The sequence below is a fragment of the Boleophthalmus pectinirostris genome, unplaced genomic scaffold (assembly GCF_026225935.1).
Source record: "Boleophthalmus pectinirostris isolate CB_2022bp ecotype Guang Dong unplaced genomic scaffold, ASM2622593v1 HiC_scaffold_20, whole genome shotgun sequence".
Taxonomy (NCBI): Eukaryota; Metazoa; Chordata; class Actinopteri; order Gobiiformes; family Gobiidae; genus Boleophthalmus; species Boleophthalmus pectinirostris.
Window position 1 is genome coordinate 18913196 of NW_026571153.1, and position 15555 is coordinate 18928750.

Consider the following 15555-nt stretch of genomic DNA (forward strand, 5'->3'; position numbering starts at 1 on the left):
CGCATAAAAAAAAAAAAAAAAAAAAAAAACTCGCATATTTTTTTGCCATCTGTGCCACTGTCCTGAAGAAGCAGACCAGCAGAGGGCGTTGTTGTCCTTTCTCTCCCACTCTGAACGTACTGGATCTCACTATAGATTTAGATGTACTTCAGCTCGTTAGCAGTCTATGTTATCTTTTATCTCCAGTCTGATTAAAGATAGAAGGGGAGACTGAAGGGTAGTTGAAAACAGACATTTTCTGAGCACTCAAGCCTCAATGACACGACAATACAGGATTACTCAATCATATCAATCAGTCAATGAAAATCTTGTACAACTTTGAGTACATTCATGTTGAGGAAACACTGAGGAAACATGGTAAAAAGATTAAAAAAAAAAGTCAATTCAACTTAATATGTGGACCCCCTTTAAATTGTGTGTGTTTATCTTATTAGAAACATTTGTCTTTGTCTTTCTAAAAACATATCCAATGTTTGTGGTGAAAGGTGAACAATCTACTTCATGGTGGGACTCTATCACCTGCTCAAATAGTTCCAGAGTATGGCATTTATTCAGTTGTGTTATATTGCACAAAAAGATCTTGAAAAACATGCATCCTGACTGTGAATGGAGCAGATATAGAGTTATTAACTGTTTATGTCACTTCCGGGTCTGACTGGCAACTTCACAACTGTTTAGGTTGCTTTGTCACATTTTTATTTTATCTTTTTTCTCACACTCAACAACTCTGTACCTTGTGTCCTACTTGTATCCATGGAGAGTTAAATACTACACTGTGGAAAATGACTGGCAAAGCAGTAACTTCTGCATGGAGGCAATCAGGTGGCATACCATCTTTCAAAAAACTTCTTATTTACTGATGCATTTATTTGAAAATCACACGACCTACTATCAGATTTGAGTAGGCGGATGTAGTAGACCACATTTACCTTGTACAAATAATCATTTATGTTTATGCCCCATGGTTTATGTTCCTGTGACACTTCCTCAAAATAAATGACCATTATTCTCATAAATCAAACACAACACATTCACTGCAAATACACTTTTATTACAGTCACTCTTTAGCAAATATAAGATACAGAACTTAGCTTATATGTTTAAACCGATGCACCTCAAAAGCAGAAGTACAAAAATAGGAAATCTATACAAATCTATACAAAACACACTTTAAATATATTAAATAAATTCATAAAGTAACTTAACCAGTTCATACCATTGGAGAACTCACGCAGGTCTAAAGCGGGACTAAAACCAGATCCAAACCAGGTCTGAACTAGGACTGTACTAGGTCTAAACTAGGTCTAGCCCAGGTCTACATGAGGTCTAAAACCAGAACTAAACCAAATCTAAACCAGGAATAAACCAGGTCTTACAGTAGTACTTTAGTGCAAGCCAGCCAGTGCAACAGCTATGTGTATCTACAACTAAAACAAATCTAACCAGATCTGAACCAAGCCTGAAGTAGGACTAAGCCAGAACTAAACAAGGACTAAACCAGAACTAAACCAGGTCAGAACCACGAAATAATCAGGTGGACTAAAGCAAGGCCTAAACCAGGTCAGGTAGGAGTACTTTAGTGCAGGCCATCCAGTGCCAAAGCAATGTGTATCTACGACTAAACCAGATCTAACCTAGGTCTGAAGTAGGACTAAACCAGGTCTAAACTAGGTCTAAACCAGGACTAAACCAGGACTAAACCAGGTCTTAACCAGGACTAAACCAGGACTAAAGCAGGTCAGATAGAAGTACTTCAGTGCAGGCCATCCAGTGCAGCAGCTATGTGTATCTACTAAACCAGATCTAACCCAGGTCTGAAGTAGGACTAACCTTGGTCTAAACCAGGTCTAAACCAGGACTAAACCAGGACTAAACCAGGTCTTAACCAGGACTAAACCAGGAATAAACCAGGACTAAACCAGGTCTTAACCAGGACTAAACCAGGAATAAACCAGGACTAAACCAGGTCTTAACCAGGACTAAACCAGGACTAAACCAGGACTAAAGCAGGTCATCCAGTGAAACAGCTATGTGTATTTACGACTAAACAAGATCTAAACCAGGTCTAAAGTAGGACTAACCCAGGTCTAAACCAGGTTTAAACCAGGTCTAAACCAAGACTAAACCAGGTCAGATAGAAGTACTTCAGTGCAGGCCTAACCCAGATCTAACCCAGGGCTGCAGGTGGTCTAACCCAGGTTTCCCCCAGCCCCTCCCCTCAGTGCTGTGAGCGAGTTCTGCTGCTGATCCTGGACCCAGCTCTGGTCAGTTGGTCCCTGAAGCTCTGGGTGGCGTAGTAGTAGAGCAGAGGGTTGAGGGCGCTGTTGGACGCTGCCAGACAAAGCGTAACCACCACCAGCCTCTGAAGAGTGACCACGGCCGTACAGCCCCAACCCCCGCACACGGCGTGGAGGTGCAGGGAGCGGATCACGTGGTACGGCAGGAAACAGAGCAGGAAGGTGACGATTACCACGGAGACAAGAGACAGTGACCTACGCCTGCTGCTCATACCCCCACATGGCGTAGAGGGGCGAGGCTTGTGGTGCTCGGAGAAGGAGGCAGGGCGAGTGGTGAGGCGGTGCACTATGAAGCTGTAGCTGCAGATGATGACCACAAACGGGAGGAGGAACCCAAAGACCAGAGCCACATAATTCAGGATCAAGACGAGCTCCCACGACGAGGGTTTGTGAGGCTCAAAGCAACGTGGGATACCTCCTCTACAACGAGAAAGACAATGGCAAAAATATACTCAATATCACTCAGTATCTCTCATAATAAGGAGATGTGTTTAAAGACTTTATACCTTCTTGTGACATTAATTCTCTTTTAAATGTGCACTATGTAACTTTATGATTGGGGGTCTTCCACAGTATGACAATTAACAGGTCCACCTTATATTTATTCAGTTACAGGTGTTTTATAGCTGAGAAATACCAAGAAAAACATTTTACTGTGAGCAGTGCTGCCTCTCTTTGTTTCATTCATGTTTAACACACAAACCCTGTATATTTATAGACTGAGTTATTCTCTCAAACAGAAAACACTCTGTTCCAGCTTGTGATGTCATATGGTAATACAGGAAGTGCGCCACAGTGCCTTTAAAATCCATACTCCTTCGCTAGAATCATTTGGATAATTTCAACCATGGAATTGTCAATATCTCAAAGTAGAAGTACAAAAATAGGAAATCTATAAATCTTTAAATAGATTAAGTAGATTCATAAAGTAACTAAACCAGTTTAGGCTATGGGAGAACTCATGCTCAGGACTAAACCAGACCTTAAGCAGGTCTGAACTAGGACTAAACCAAATCTGGAAGTGCGCCACAGTGTTTTTAAACTCCATACACCTTCACTAAAATCATTTGGATAATTTCAGCCCTGGAATTGTCAAACTCTACTGAACTAAATGTAAAATGTATCTGCTTGAACACTACTGCTTCATGACATCACAAGGTGGAACACAGTATTTTGAGCTTTGGAAATGTAGACAGACTAATAATAAAGGTTTACTCAAACATGTGTGAATGAATCATAAATGACACCAGTAAAACAACATAGTACATTAAAGTGTCATTATCAAATAAAAAATTAGAACCTGTAACTCCAGACATTTGTTATATTGTTTTTGTCTATATGAGTTTTTGTATGTTTTAAAATGGTTTCTAAAAATCAATAAAAAAAAATGTGAATGAAACAAAACACAATCCACACAATGTTTTTGATGCAGTAACAACATTATAACATGGTGTAAAGCTCACAAGAGTCAATTTTGTGTAATATAGGATGTTTAAAACTCACTAAAGAAGATAAACACATAAACAACCAGGACTATATCAGTACTAGGCTAGAGCAGGTTGGGTGAAGTGGGTACTCACCTGTGTACCACGCCCTGAGTCAAGAAGAAGGAGGAACCCAAGCCCACAAACACCCAGATGCCCAGACAGACTAACAGGATGCGAGTGGGTGTGGCCAGAGTGCTATGACGTAATGGTTGTGCCACAGCGAGCCATCGGAGTATGCTCAGTAGAGTGAGGAACAGGATGCTGTCAGGGCAAAACAAGTCTTGCATTAGTCCTGGTTTAGTGCTGGTTTAATCTTGCGTTAGTTCTGGTTTAGTCCTGATTTTAGTTTTGATATGGACCTGCTTTAGTCCCGGATTAGTCCTGATTAAATTCTGGTTTAATCCTGCATTAGTCCTGGTTTAATCATGGTTTTAGATCTGGTTTACTCCTGGTTTAAGTCCTGGTTTAGTACTGGTTTAATCTTGCATCAGTTCTGGTTTAGACCTGCTTTAGTCCTGCATTGATCCTGGTTTAGTTCTGGTCTAATCCTGCATTAGTCCTGGTTTAATCCTGGTTTTAGTCCTGGATTAGTTCTGGTTTAATCTTGCATTAGTTTTGGTTTAGTTCTGATTTAGTCCTGGTTCAGTTCTGGTTCAGTCCTGGTTTAGTCCTGGTTTTAGTTTTGGTTTAGACCTGCTTCAGTCCTGGATTAGTTTTGCATTAATCCTAGTTTAGTTCTGGTTTAATCCTGGTTTTAGAGTTGGTTTACTCCTGGTTTACTCCTCATTTTAGTCCTGGTTTAGTCCTGATTTACCTGGTTTAGTCCTGTTGTACCTCTTTAGTCCCGGTTTACCTGGTGTAGAGGTTGAGGTAGAAGCCGTAGACACAGAGGCGGCAGAGCCAGTCAGGGAAGTCCCAGATGCCCTGCCTGAAGTAGTAGACCAGTCTGAGAGGCAGAGTCATGGAGAAGCCCAGATCTGAGAGCGCCAAGTTCACCATCACCACGGCCGACGAAGTGGGCCTGGAAAGAGACCACCTTTAGACCTGGTTTAGTCTTGGTTTAGTCCTGGTTTAGACCTAGTTTAGTCCTGGTTTAGACCTGGTTTAGTCCTGGTTTAGACCTGGTTTAGACCTGGTTTAGACCTGGTTTAGTCCTGGTTTAGACCTGGTTTAGTCCTGGTTTAGTCCTGGTTTAGACCTGGTTTAGTCCTGGTTTAGACCTGTTCTTAGGTTAGTCCTGGTTTAATACAGAGTTAGTAATTGATTATACTGCTTGTTTAATTCTAGTTTAGTTCAATTTTTTCCTCATCTTTAGATCTGGTTTAGACCTGGTTAAGGCTGGTTTAGTCCTTGGTTTGTTCTGTTAGTCCTAATTCAAGTTTATAGATGTACTATATAACTTTTTGGCTGGGGCCCATCACCTGCTTGTTTCTATAGATATGTCATTGCTCGGCCTGGAATGTTCCACAGTATGACATTAAACATTTTGACCTCACATTTATTCAATTACAGATGGTTTTATTCCTCAAAAAAGAGAAAAAAAAAAATCCAAAAGTTACACAATGTACCTTTAGACCTGATTTAGACCTAATTAAATACAAGGTTTAATACAAGGTTAGTAATTGTGCTTATTTAATTCTGTTTTAGTTCTTTTTTTCCAGTTTTTTCCTGATTTAGATCTGGTTTAGTCCCAGTATAGACCTGTGTTAATCCGAGTTTCGACCTCTTCCTGGTTTAGTCTTGATTTAGTTCTACATTAGTGATAGATTAGATTTCACCCTTTCAATGAATCTCTTCAGGGAAATAAATGGGAGGGCATCTGACTGACACACAGGGCTGGGCGTCAGTTATATCCTCGGGGAAGGTAAAGATAAACTAATTGCTGTATTCTGGAGAGGACAGATGGTTTCCTGTTTACATGACTCACATCAAAACCTTATAAACCTGCTTCTGGTATAGTCCTGGACCTGCTTCAGACCTGGTTTAGTTCTGGTATAGTCCCACTTTAGTCCTGTTCTAATCAGTTTTTAGTCCTTATTAGATTATTCAAAGGTAAAAGCTACGGTATGTAACTTTTCTGGTGTAGGATGTGTCGATGCTTGTCTCCATGCCTGAATTGTTCCATAATAAAGCATTTTATTTGTCTGTCCCCATGGAGACAAGCAACTAACATGACTCCAAGCTAGATCTATGGAGAGGTAACCTTACACGCATAAATGAATGAACGCAACATAAAATTAAAAGTTTAAGTTTAATGCTATACTGTGGAAATCTTCAAGAAATACAATAACATCTCCATAGAGACAAGAAGCAGACTCTCATAGAAAAGTTATACGTCCACCTTTGAGTTCAAACCTGATATAACCCTGCATGTGACAGGTTAGACTCACTAACTCATTTCACTAAAATATAGTTAACATGACTTTCAAAAAATCTTACCTATTCAATATTTATTTTTTTTTATTGTTGAAGTTTATCATTTTACTTCCTGGCAGAACTAACACAGAAGTGATTCCTGCACTGTTACCTAGCAACCCTGAGGTAAACAAGGGCCAAAACTTGTCTAAATGACTCAGTATGCTTAAATGTATAAAAACAGATGACGGCACGGTGGCTGTGGCGGCACGGTGGCTGAGTGGCTAGCACTCATGCCTCACAGCAAGAAGGTTCTGGGTTCGATCCCCGGGTCGCCCAGGCCTTTCTGTGTGGAGTTTGCATGTTTCTCCCCGTGTCTGGATGGGTTTCCTCCGGGTGCTCCGGTTTCCCCCATCAACCCAAAACATGCTACATAGGTCTCCATAAACAGTTGATAGTCATGGTCAGTTAAATACAATCAATTCAATCATTGTGTCCTTAGGCAAGACACTTCACCCACATTGCCTAGTATGAAAGTGGTGTGTGTGTGTGTGAGTGCTGGTGGTGGTCGGAGGGACCGATGGCGCCGAGTGGCATGGCAGCCGCGCCTCTGTCAGTGAGCCCCAGGGCAGCTGTGGCTACAATAGTAGCTTACCATCATCAGGGTTAGAGTGAATGAATAATGCTGTATGAATGAATGCTGAATGAATAGTGCTGAATAATGCTGTGTAAAGCGTCTTTGGGGACAGAAAATGTCTGTGAAAGCGCTATATAAATAAAGACTTACTTACTTACTTACTTACTAGATGACAACACGTCTGTTTTGTAAAATCATTGTTTAATCTATCTGATAAATCCCTTCCTTTTGCATAAATTGATGGAATTGTTGAATTTTCCATGTTGATGACGTAAGATACAGTAAGTAGATGCGTTTGTTGAAGAAGTCACTCCTACTTCCTACATTTTGTATCTTTTTTTCAACTTTTCTTCACAAACTGTCACTTAATCATAGACTGTACTAGTATACATAAATGAACGTAGCTCATCAGAAGTGCCCTCGTGCTCACTTCTTATTTGGAGGAAGTGAGCATGGGGTATGGAAGATAATTTGTTCCATCAGATTTTGAATTTCAAATACCACAAAATTTTTCACTTTGAATTTTTTTTACCTCTGAAAAAAGATGTTTGAATTATTTTTATTCTGAATTTTAGTGGCTGAAATTTGAAGTTTACTTTTAATTAAAAGAAAAAAAAAAAAATCACAGATATTTTCAAACCCTCAAATTCAACAGTCGAAAAATTACACAGCAAAAATCCAAGATGCCAAGGCATAAGCAATCAATCATATGAGTGAGGAGGACAGAGGCTGCTTCCTATTGGCTGTTCTCATCTGTGGGCGGGGTTTACACTTAAGAAATCAAAAGATGAAGTTACGATGAGGCTAATTTTGACTGCTCAGAATTTTACACTCTGAATTTTGACAATTGCATTTGAGGATTTGAAAATATTTGTGCAGAATATATAAAAGGTGATTTTTTTTTAGATTGAATTTTATACATTTGAAAATTTACACTTTGAAAATGTACACAACTAAAATTCATAATAAAAATAATTCAAACAAGTTTTTTCAGAGTAAAAAATTTCAAAGTGAGAATTTCAACAGGATTTAAAATTCAAAATCTGATGAAACAAATTATCTTTAATAATGGGGCACTTCTGGTTTCATCAACTCTGGTGCCAATTGCCTTTACGTTGAAACATCGTCACCCTTCTCTCTGTAACTGCTGCAACGAGCCTTGTGATTTTGGTTTTAAAATGCACATATTAACCGGCTCTACATGATCCTACTGTTTTTTTTTTTGCAATTTTGTCCATTAAAAATTTGCTCCAAATTCACCCCTATGACTGCTAACCTTGTGAGCTTCGTTTGACTGGAGCTGAACACTCTGGGTGTCATCACACTCCCCATTTCTTCACACAATGTCCTTAACTAATGTAAAATTATAATAAATAAATACTTACGCACTTTCATTTGCATATCTTAGAGCTGGAACTCATAAGAAGCAAATGAATGAAATGACTAAATATAGATAGATCTTCTTTTGTGTCATTCTTTATCTGTGATCTTCTAAAATGTTGAAAATCCAGTCTTCTGCAGTGATCAGAAAAATCTATCCTTTTCCGTAACTTTGTATTTTTCCTCTTTTGTATTTCCTGCTAAACTGGTTTCAATGAGACTTTTGCGTTATCAGCCCATAAGCAAATTCAAACTGTCCCAAATACAAATTAGCAATGTATTTGTTTATGTTTTGTTTATCTATTCAAATGTAAAGCTGCAACTTCCAAAGTCCAAAGACTGTGAGATTATAAAATAGATATACTGTAGGGCTATTACAACACAATTATGAGGTCAGGACTAAACCAGCTTTAAACCAGGAATAAAAACCAGGATTAAACCAGGACTAACCCAGGACTAAACCAGGTCTAAACCAGAACTATACAGAAAACTATAACTAGGTTTAATGTAGACCTGGTTTAGTTCTTGTTTGGTCCCAGTTCAGTCAATATTTAATCCAGGTTTTTCAGCACAGATTTACTGTAGATCTTTTATAGCCTTGATGCAGTTGTATTTTAGACCTGGTCTAAACAAGAACTGGGACCTGGGAAAAACACGAACTAAACCAGGTCTAAGGTTTAGTCCTGGTTTATCCCTGCTTTAGTCCTGGTTTAGTCTTGGTTTAGTCTTGGTTTAGTCCTGGTTTAGTCCTGCTTTAGTCCTGGTTTAGTCCTGGTTTAGTCCTGGTTTAGTCTTGGTTTAGTCTTGGTTTAGTCCTGGTTTAGTCCTGGTTTAGTCCTGGTTTAGTCCTGGTTTAGGTTTAGTCCTGGTTTAGTCCTGGTTTAGTCCTGGTTTAGTCCTGGTTTAGTCCTGGTTTAGTCTGTTTAGTCCTGGTTTAGTCCTGGTTTAGTCCTGGTTTAGTCCTGGTTTAGTCCTGGTTTAGTCTTGGTTTAGTCTTGGTTTAGTCCTGTTTTTAGTTTAGTCCTGGTTTAGTCTTGGTTTAGTCCCTGGTTTAGTCCTTTTAGGTTTAGTCCTGGTTTAGTCCTGGTTTTAGTCCTGGTTTAGTCTTGGTTTAGTCCTGGTTTAGTCTTGGTTTAGTCCTGGTTTAGTCCTGGTTTAGTCTTGGTTTAGTCCTGGTTTAGTCCTGGTTTAGTCCTGCTTTAGTCCTGGTTTAGTCCTGGTTTTAGTCCTGGTTTAGTCCTGGTTTAGTCCTGTTTAGTCTTGGTTTAGTCCTGGTTTAGTCCTGCTTTAGTCCTGGTTTAGTCCTGGTTTAGTCTTGGTTTAGTCCTGGTTTAGTCTTGGTTTAGTCCTGGTTTAGTCCTGGTTTAGTCCTGGTTTAGTCCTTGGTTTAGTCCTGGTTTAGTCCTGGTTTAGTCTTGGTTTAGTCTTGGTTTAGTCCTGGTTTAGTCCTGGCTTAGTCTTGGTTTAGTCCTGGTTTAGTCCTGCTTTAGTCCTGGTTTAGTCTTGGTTTAGTCCTGGTTTAGTCTTGGTTTAGTCTTGGTTTAGTCCTGGTTTAGTCTTGGTTTAGTCCTGATTTAGTCTTGGTTTAGTCTTGGTTTAGTCTTGGTTTAGTCCTGGTTTAGTCTTGGTTTAGTCCTGGTTTAGTCCTGCTTTAGTCCTGGTTTAGTCCTGGTTTAGTCTTGGTTTAGTCTTGGTTTAGTCCTGGTTTAGTCCTGGCTTTAGTCTTGGTTTAGTCCTGGTTTAGTCCTGCTTTAGTCCTGGTTTAGTCTTGGTTTAGTCTGGTTTAGTCCTGGTTTAGTCTTGGTTTAGTCTTGGTTTAGTCCTGGTTTAGTCTTGGTTTTAGTCCTGGTTTTAGTCTTGGTTTAGTCTTGGTTTAGTCTTGGTTTAGTCCTGGTTTAGTCCTTTTAGTCCTGTTTAGTCCTGGTTTAGTCCTGTTTAGTCCTGGTTTAGTCCTGGTTTAGTCTTGGTTTAGTCTTGGTTTAGTCCTGGTTTAGTCCTGCTTTAGTCCTGGTTTAGTCCTGGTTTAGTCCTGGTTTAGTCCTGCTTTAGTCCTGCTTTAGTCCTGGTTTAGTCCTGGTTTAGTCCTGGTTTAGTACCTCTGTTTCCTCTGTAGTGTAAAGACTGTCACTGCACACAGGTTGGACAGAAAGGCGACGGGGAACAGCAGGACGTAGGTGAAGGTGTAGGCCCGATATTTGAACCAGTCATCGCCATGGAAACAGTGGGAAAGGTTCGATGCCGAGGACTCATTCGAAACCAAACCCAAACTCCCTGAAAAGAGACATCGGGATACAAGATCATACATTTGAAAGTTGTCAAAAGTATCAAATATCTGCTACTAGGGATGTAACAATAACCGAAATATCGTGATATCGTATCGTCAAAGTTCTCACAATAATATCGTGGACCATCACAATATATTGAATTACAAGTCTCTTTGCTTAAATTAAAAGTTATGGTGCAGCAATAGCTAAAAAAAAAGACAGGGGGAACTACATAGTTCTAGGGTTTAACTAAATATCAGTTTGAAAATGAGTGAATTTACCTTTTGGACATTTCATGGTAAATGCTAGAATCTGAAAAGCACCTAAACACGCGTTCATAGTCCAGTTTAGGAGTTTTTCAACAAAAAGGTTAGAGTGACTAACTGACTGTAATTTTATGTGTGAGAGATTTGTTTAACCACACAAATCATCTCACTTATTATAACTAAGTCAACTCCTTCTAGCCAGATTGTGTTAAAATAAAGATTAAAGTCTAATGTGAGTAACAGAGCTTCAGACAGAGCAGTGCTTCCAGTTAGCATGAAACCCACAGGGGATGTTGTAGACATCAGCTGCAAAGTATCAGTCGTATAAACTGAGGTGGATGACAGGTCAGATTGTGTGGCAGGATTTATTGTGTAAGTGTCAGACTGCAGATTTGTTGACCTGGTTTGTGGCTAATACAGTAGATCTGTAATTACTGGGTTTATCTACATGAAATAAAAACGGCATTCAGTGTTTTCTCTGTCAGCATAAATAAACAAAAAAATTTATTAGTTTGTAACAATCGCTTTAGAAAGTGGTGCCAGAAAACTTTAAGCCATAAGATTTTAATATGACAAGTTTATGGACCCAATCTCTGATAAATTATGATAGGGTCCAACATTTGAGGAGCATAAGTGCAGGATCCACCTGGATCAGTTCTGGTTTAAAACTAGCAAAGTAAAACTAGCAAAGTACTGCACTTAAGTTAAAGATTTTCACTACACTACTTCACTACATTTGAAAGCAGGTATCTGTGCTTTCCACTACATTTTTGAACTGGACTGAAAAGTTAAAGTATTTTTTATTATTGTATTATTGTGTGTTTATTATTGTGAGAACTGCTGAAAAATGACATTTTTTAAAAAAGAGCTGAGCAAAAAATAAACAAATAAAAACAGTTGATACATTTGTTTCTGCAGAACATAATTCAAATATCCTGATATATCAGCCAGTTTCACAATGTGGAAACCGTCTGACCTTACAGCATTAGGATTCGTTCACTTGACAGCAGGCGGGTACTTTTTTTATTTTACCAACCGCTGTTATTTGGTCGTGATGTATGTAATGCTCCAAATCCTGTAGATTCTAGTGTTTTCCGGTTCCTGACCTAGTCGCTGAAAGAAATGAAATTAAGCTAGGCACTACATCACTACAGTAGAAACAAGCAGGTGACGAACCCCCAACCAAAAAGTTACATAGTGCACCTTTAATGTGAGACTTTTATTAGAGTATTTTTTGCTCCAGTATCTGTACTTTTACTTAAGTAACAAAACTGAGTACTTCTTCCACCACTGGCTCTTATCCAGTTCTTGTCCTTGGACTGTTTTTGGTCTAAGTAGTTCCAGAGAATCCAAGCCCTCAAGAGGCGACCACAAAAGACCTCTGCCCTATTCAGACTCACTTGACGTGATATTTCTGCCCTGGCTTCAACACAACACTTCAACTTTAAATAAGTCTATCACTTTTTTTTTTTCTTTTCTCACAACTTTGGCTGCATTTCACTGGCATCACACAGCAAATATCAGACAGTATTTTGTAATGTATTTTTAATTTTTTGGTTAAGTGAACTATTTATAATCAAAACACTCACATCTGTGGTCCTTAAGAATATACATTTTTGTCCCACTTACTTCAATTCACAATGCTTTATTTATTTTTCATTCTGTCGTACAAATGATTTCATGTGCAAAAATTGCTTTAAGAGCTTAAAGGTCCTCTATTACTTATAATGTTTTTACCTCATCAAAACTATTCTTGAATTTGTGTTTTGTTTCATTCACACATGTTTGAGTGATCCTTTATTATTAGTCTGTATTTCCAAAGCTCAAAATGCTCTCTTCCACCTTGTGATGTCATGAAGCTGTAGTTTTCGAATAAACAGCTACCGTTTACGTTTTGCTTAGTAGAGCGCAAACACCAGGGCTGAAATGATCCAAATGATTCTAGTGATGAAGTTTAAAAACACAGTGGAGCGCTTCCTTACTTAGTTCCTTACTTACTTAGGAAATAGTGTAACAATGATGCTTTAAGAATATGATATAATGTTTGGTTTGTATGGTTCGGGTATAGAAATAGATGAAGACATTGACTGTGGTTGCATGTGCACTCAAACTCAGATTATAATCAGATTTTTGGTGTTTTAAGATCGCTAAAGTGACACGTAACCAGCAAATTCTTCTCATTTCTTTCTGATCATGGTCCCTTTGATAACTTGCGTTGGATTTTGTGGTTTAGAGGTCACTTAAATCTCCAAGGTCCAGAAATAAGATAATAATCAGATGTTGTTTTGCATGTGAACGACATTGAGGAAAAGTTTGGGTTACGAAAATAAAGCGGCTTTCTTTTCCGGTGTATTTTTATAACGAAAAACCACAGATGAGAACATTTTAAAGTCAAGACAACATAACTAAAACTAAGTAAATTAAAAAAAGTAAGTCATATATACACACTTCACCCTCACTACTACTACTACTACAACTAGAGATGTAACAATAACCAAAATATCATGATATCGTATCGTCAAAGTTCTCACAATAATATCGTGGACCATCACAATATATCAAATTACAAGTCTCTTTGCTTAAATGAAGAGTTATGGTGCAGCAATAGCTAAAAAAAAGACAGAGGGAACTACATAGACCATGATCCTTCGCTCCATTTCAGTGCAGACTACATGAAGAAATAACAGTTCTAAGCACTTTTAAGTCTTAGTTCTTTGGATTAAGTCTTGTCAAGGCATTTTAAGAGGAGAAAGTAGCATAGTCACAGTTTTGTTAGCCTCCACAAAATATCGCAATAAATATCGTACTGTGAGATGTATATCGTGAAAATATTGTACCGAGATTTGAATATTGTTACATCCCTAATCTTGAGCCTGTGAGTTTCATACCGTGACGATCAGACTTGGATATCGTTACACCTCTAACTACTACTACTACTACTACTATTACTACTACTACTACTATTGTTTCATTTTGATTGTGTGTATATAAAATGTGTTTTAACGCTGTATTATTTATTAATGGGAACTAGTTGTAATAAAAATAAACAACAATCAGGTTCTTCTTTTTGTCACTTTGTCAATCCACGCTCATATCACTAGTACAATTTGATCTTTGCTCTTACAGTAGGCCTACTTATAAATACTTCTAAGGCCTATTTAAAGACAGCCCATCTTCTTTTTAAACAACTGAATAGGCAAAATAAATCTTTTATTGCGAAAGGTTGTAAAATTGTTTTATGGATGCTATCACAGACACAGACAAATGAATATTTAAAGTATCCTAATATTTGTGCATGTTCTTACCGTTCATGGTGTCACTTCTTCATGGTTACGTTCGTATTTTCCATCCGTCCGTCCCGAGTGCGTCAGACTGCGTGCCGCTGTGACTTCTGTCCCTGTATTTGGACACGAAGAGTCCGGCGAGTGCGCGTCCAATTCGTGTCTCTACGCTCTTTACGTGTTTGGCGTCATGTGTGCGTGTACGAAGCAGAGCCAAGAGCGCAGCGCGGGATGAAAGTTCAGAGGCGTGTCGCGCTGGCTGTCCCTCCTCACGGAATCATCACCGAGAAGAGTCACTCCTTCAGCCCCGGGGGAGAAGCGGGAAGCCGGGGTGGACAGAGCCAGGAGATCCGTTATGGCTCTGGTCTGGGCACGGGGCCAGGGCAGTTGGAGCGTAAACGTTTGGTGCGCGGAGGAGTAATAACGAGACTTATGTGGAAGAGTGGAAAGATAACTCCAATAACTCTGCAGCGTCCGTTTATTTTAGGGAAATGTTTGTTTAACTAATTGGTCTAAATAAAGTAGCTGACAGTAAACGGTTTTATAGGCTACTCAGTCCGTATGTGGTGCAAAAGTTTGGCATCACAGTTTAAGTCACGGTAAAGGGAAATGAAAAACGAATGAACGAATGATACACACTTATTTCCATTGCTTTACGTGCTCCACAATATGGCATTAAAATAATCTACCATACTGGGGGCATGAAATGAAGCAGGTGACAAGTCACATCTGTGGAAAAGCGACCCCACTAAATGACCAATAAAACACATTTAACACAAGAAAGGTAAGGCATATGTGGAACATTCTAGGCCAAACACCGTTTCCATGGAGACAAGCAGGTGCCAAACCTTCCATTATTTTATTATTTTTATTTATTTATTTTTTCTCTAATTGGAGAAAAACATGGTCTTATAATATACTCAAATCTGGTCCAAATAGCCTTGTCAAATCAAACATTTAAAAAAGTTAGTTAAAAACATTTATCTTGGTTAACGTTTGCCTTGTTGTCAAAGGGGTAAATGAACAAATGACTTTGAGTATAGCGCTATCTTGTGGCTAAGACGTGCACTGTTCTTCTTCATGTTCATCTTCAAAATAAATGTAGTCCCTGTTTAGTCCTGGTTTAGTAGTCCCTGTTTGATCCTGGTTTAGTTCTGGTTTAGTAGTCCTTATTTGGTCCTGGTTTAGTCCTGGGTTAGTAAGCCTTGTTCTGTCCTGGTTTAGTCCTGGGTTAGTAGGTCTTGTTTGGTCCTGATGTAGTCCTGGTTTAGTCCTGGTTTAGTAGTCCTTGTTTAGCTTTTCCTGAACATTGCAACACATTTCATTTCAGCTCGCCTCGGTGCTTCATCTCGACAGCAGTGTGGCTCTTGTCCGACAGAATAAACTCAAACTCAGGCTCGGAGTCAAGCTTCAGGCTCTAGTGACCCTGACCTTTGACCCCTGAGGGACCCCAGGCACACAAAGGTCAGGGGTCATCGTACAAAAAGCAATGGCACACAACAAACTCACCACATCGTCTCTCTCTGCACTGTGGGGTCTAACTCTAGTACATTTTACTCTTAATTTTTAAAGATTTCTATAAACATGA

At 39.0% G+C, this 15555-nt stretch overlaps 1 protein-coding gene across 1 annotated transcript; it reads right to left on the minus strand.

The window, feature by feature from the left end:
- Positions 1-2203: 2203 nt before the first annotated feature.
- Positions 2204-14139, minus strand: cysltr3 (cysteinyl leukotriene receptor 3). The gene is made up of 5 exons (XM_020924915.2): positions 13992-14139; positions 10253-10427; positions 4638-4805; positions 3878-4045; positions 2204-2717 (listed from the first exon to the last, which is right to left on the minus strand). The coding sequence occupies exons 1-5, from the start codon at positions 13996-13998 to the stop codon at positions 2219-2221; spliced, it is 1017 nt and encodes a 338-aa protein (XP_020780574.1). The 5' UTR covers positions 13999-14139; the 3' UTR covers positions 2204-2218.
- Positions 14140-15555: the final 1416 nt, after the last annotated feature.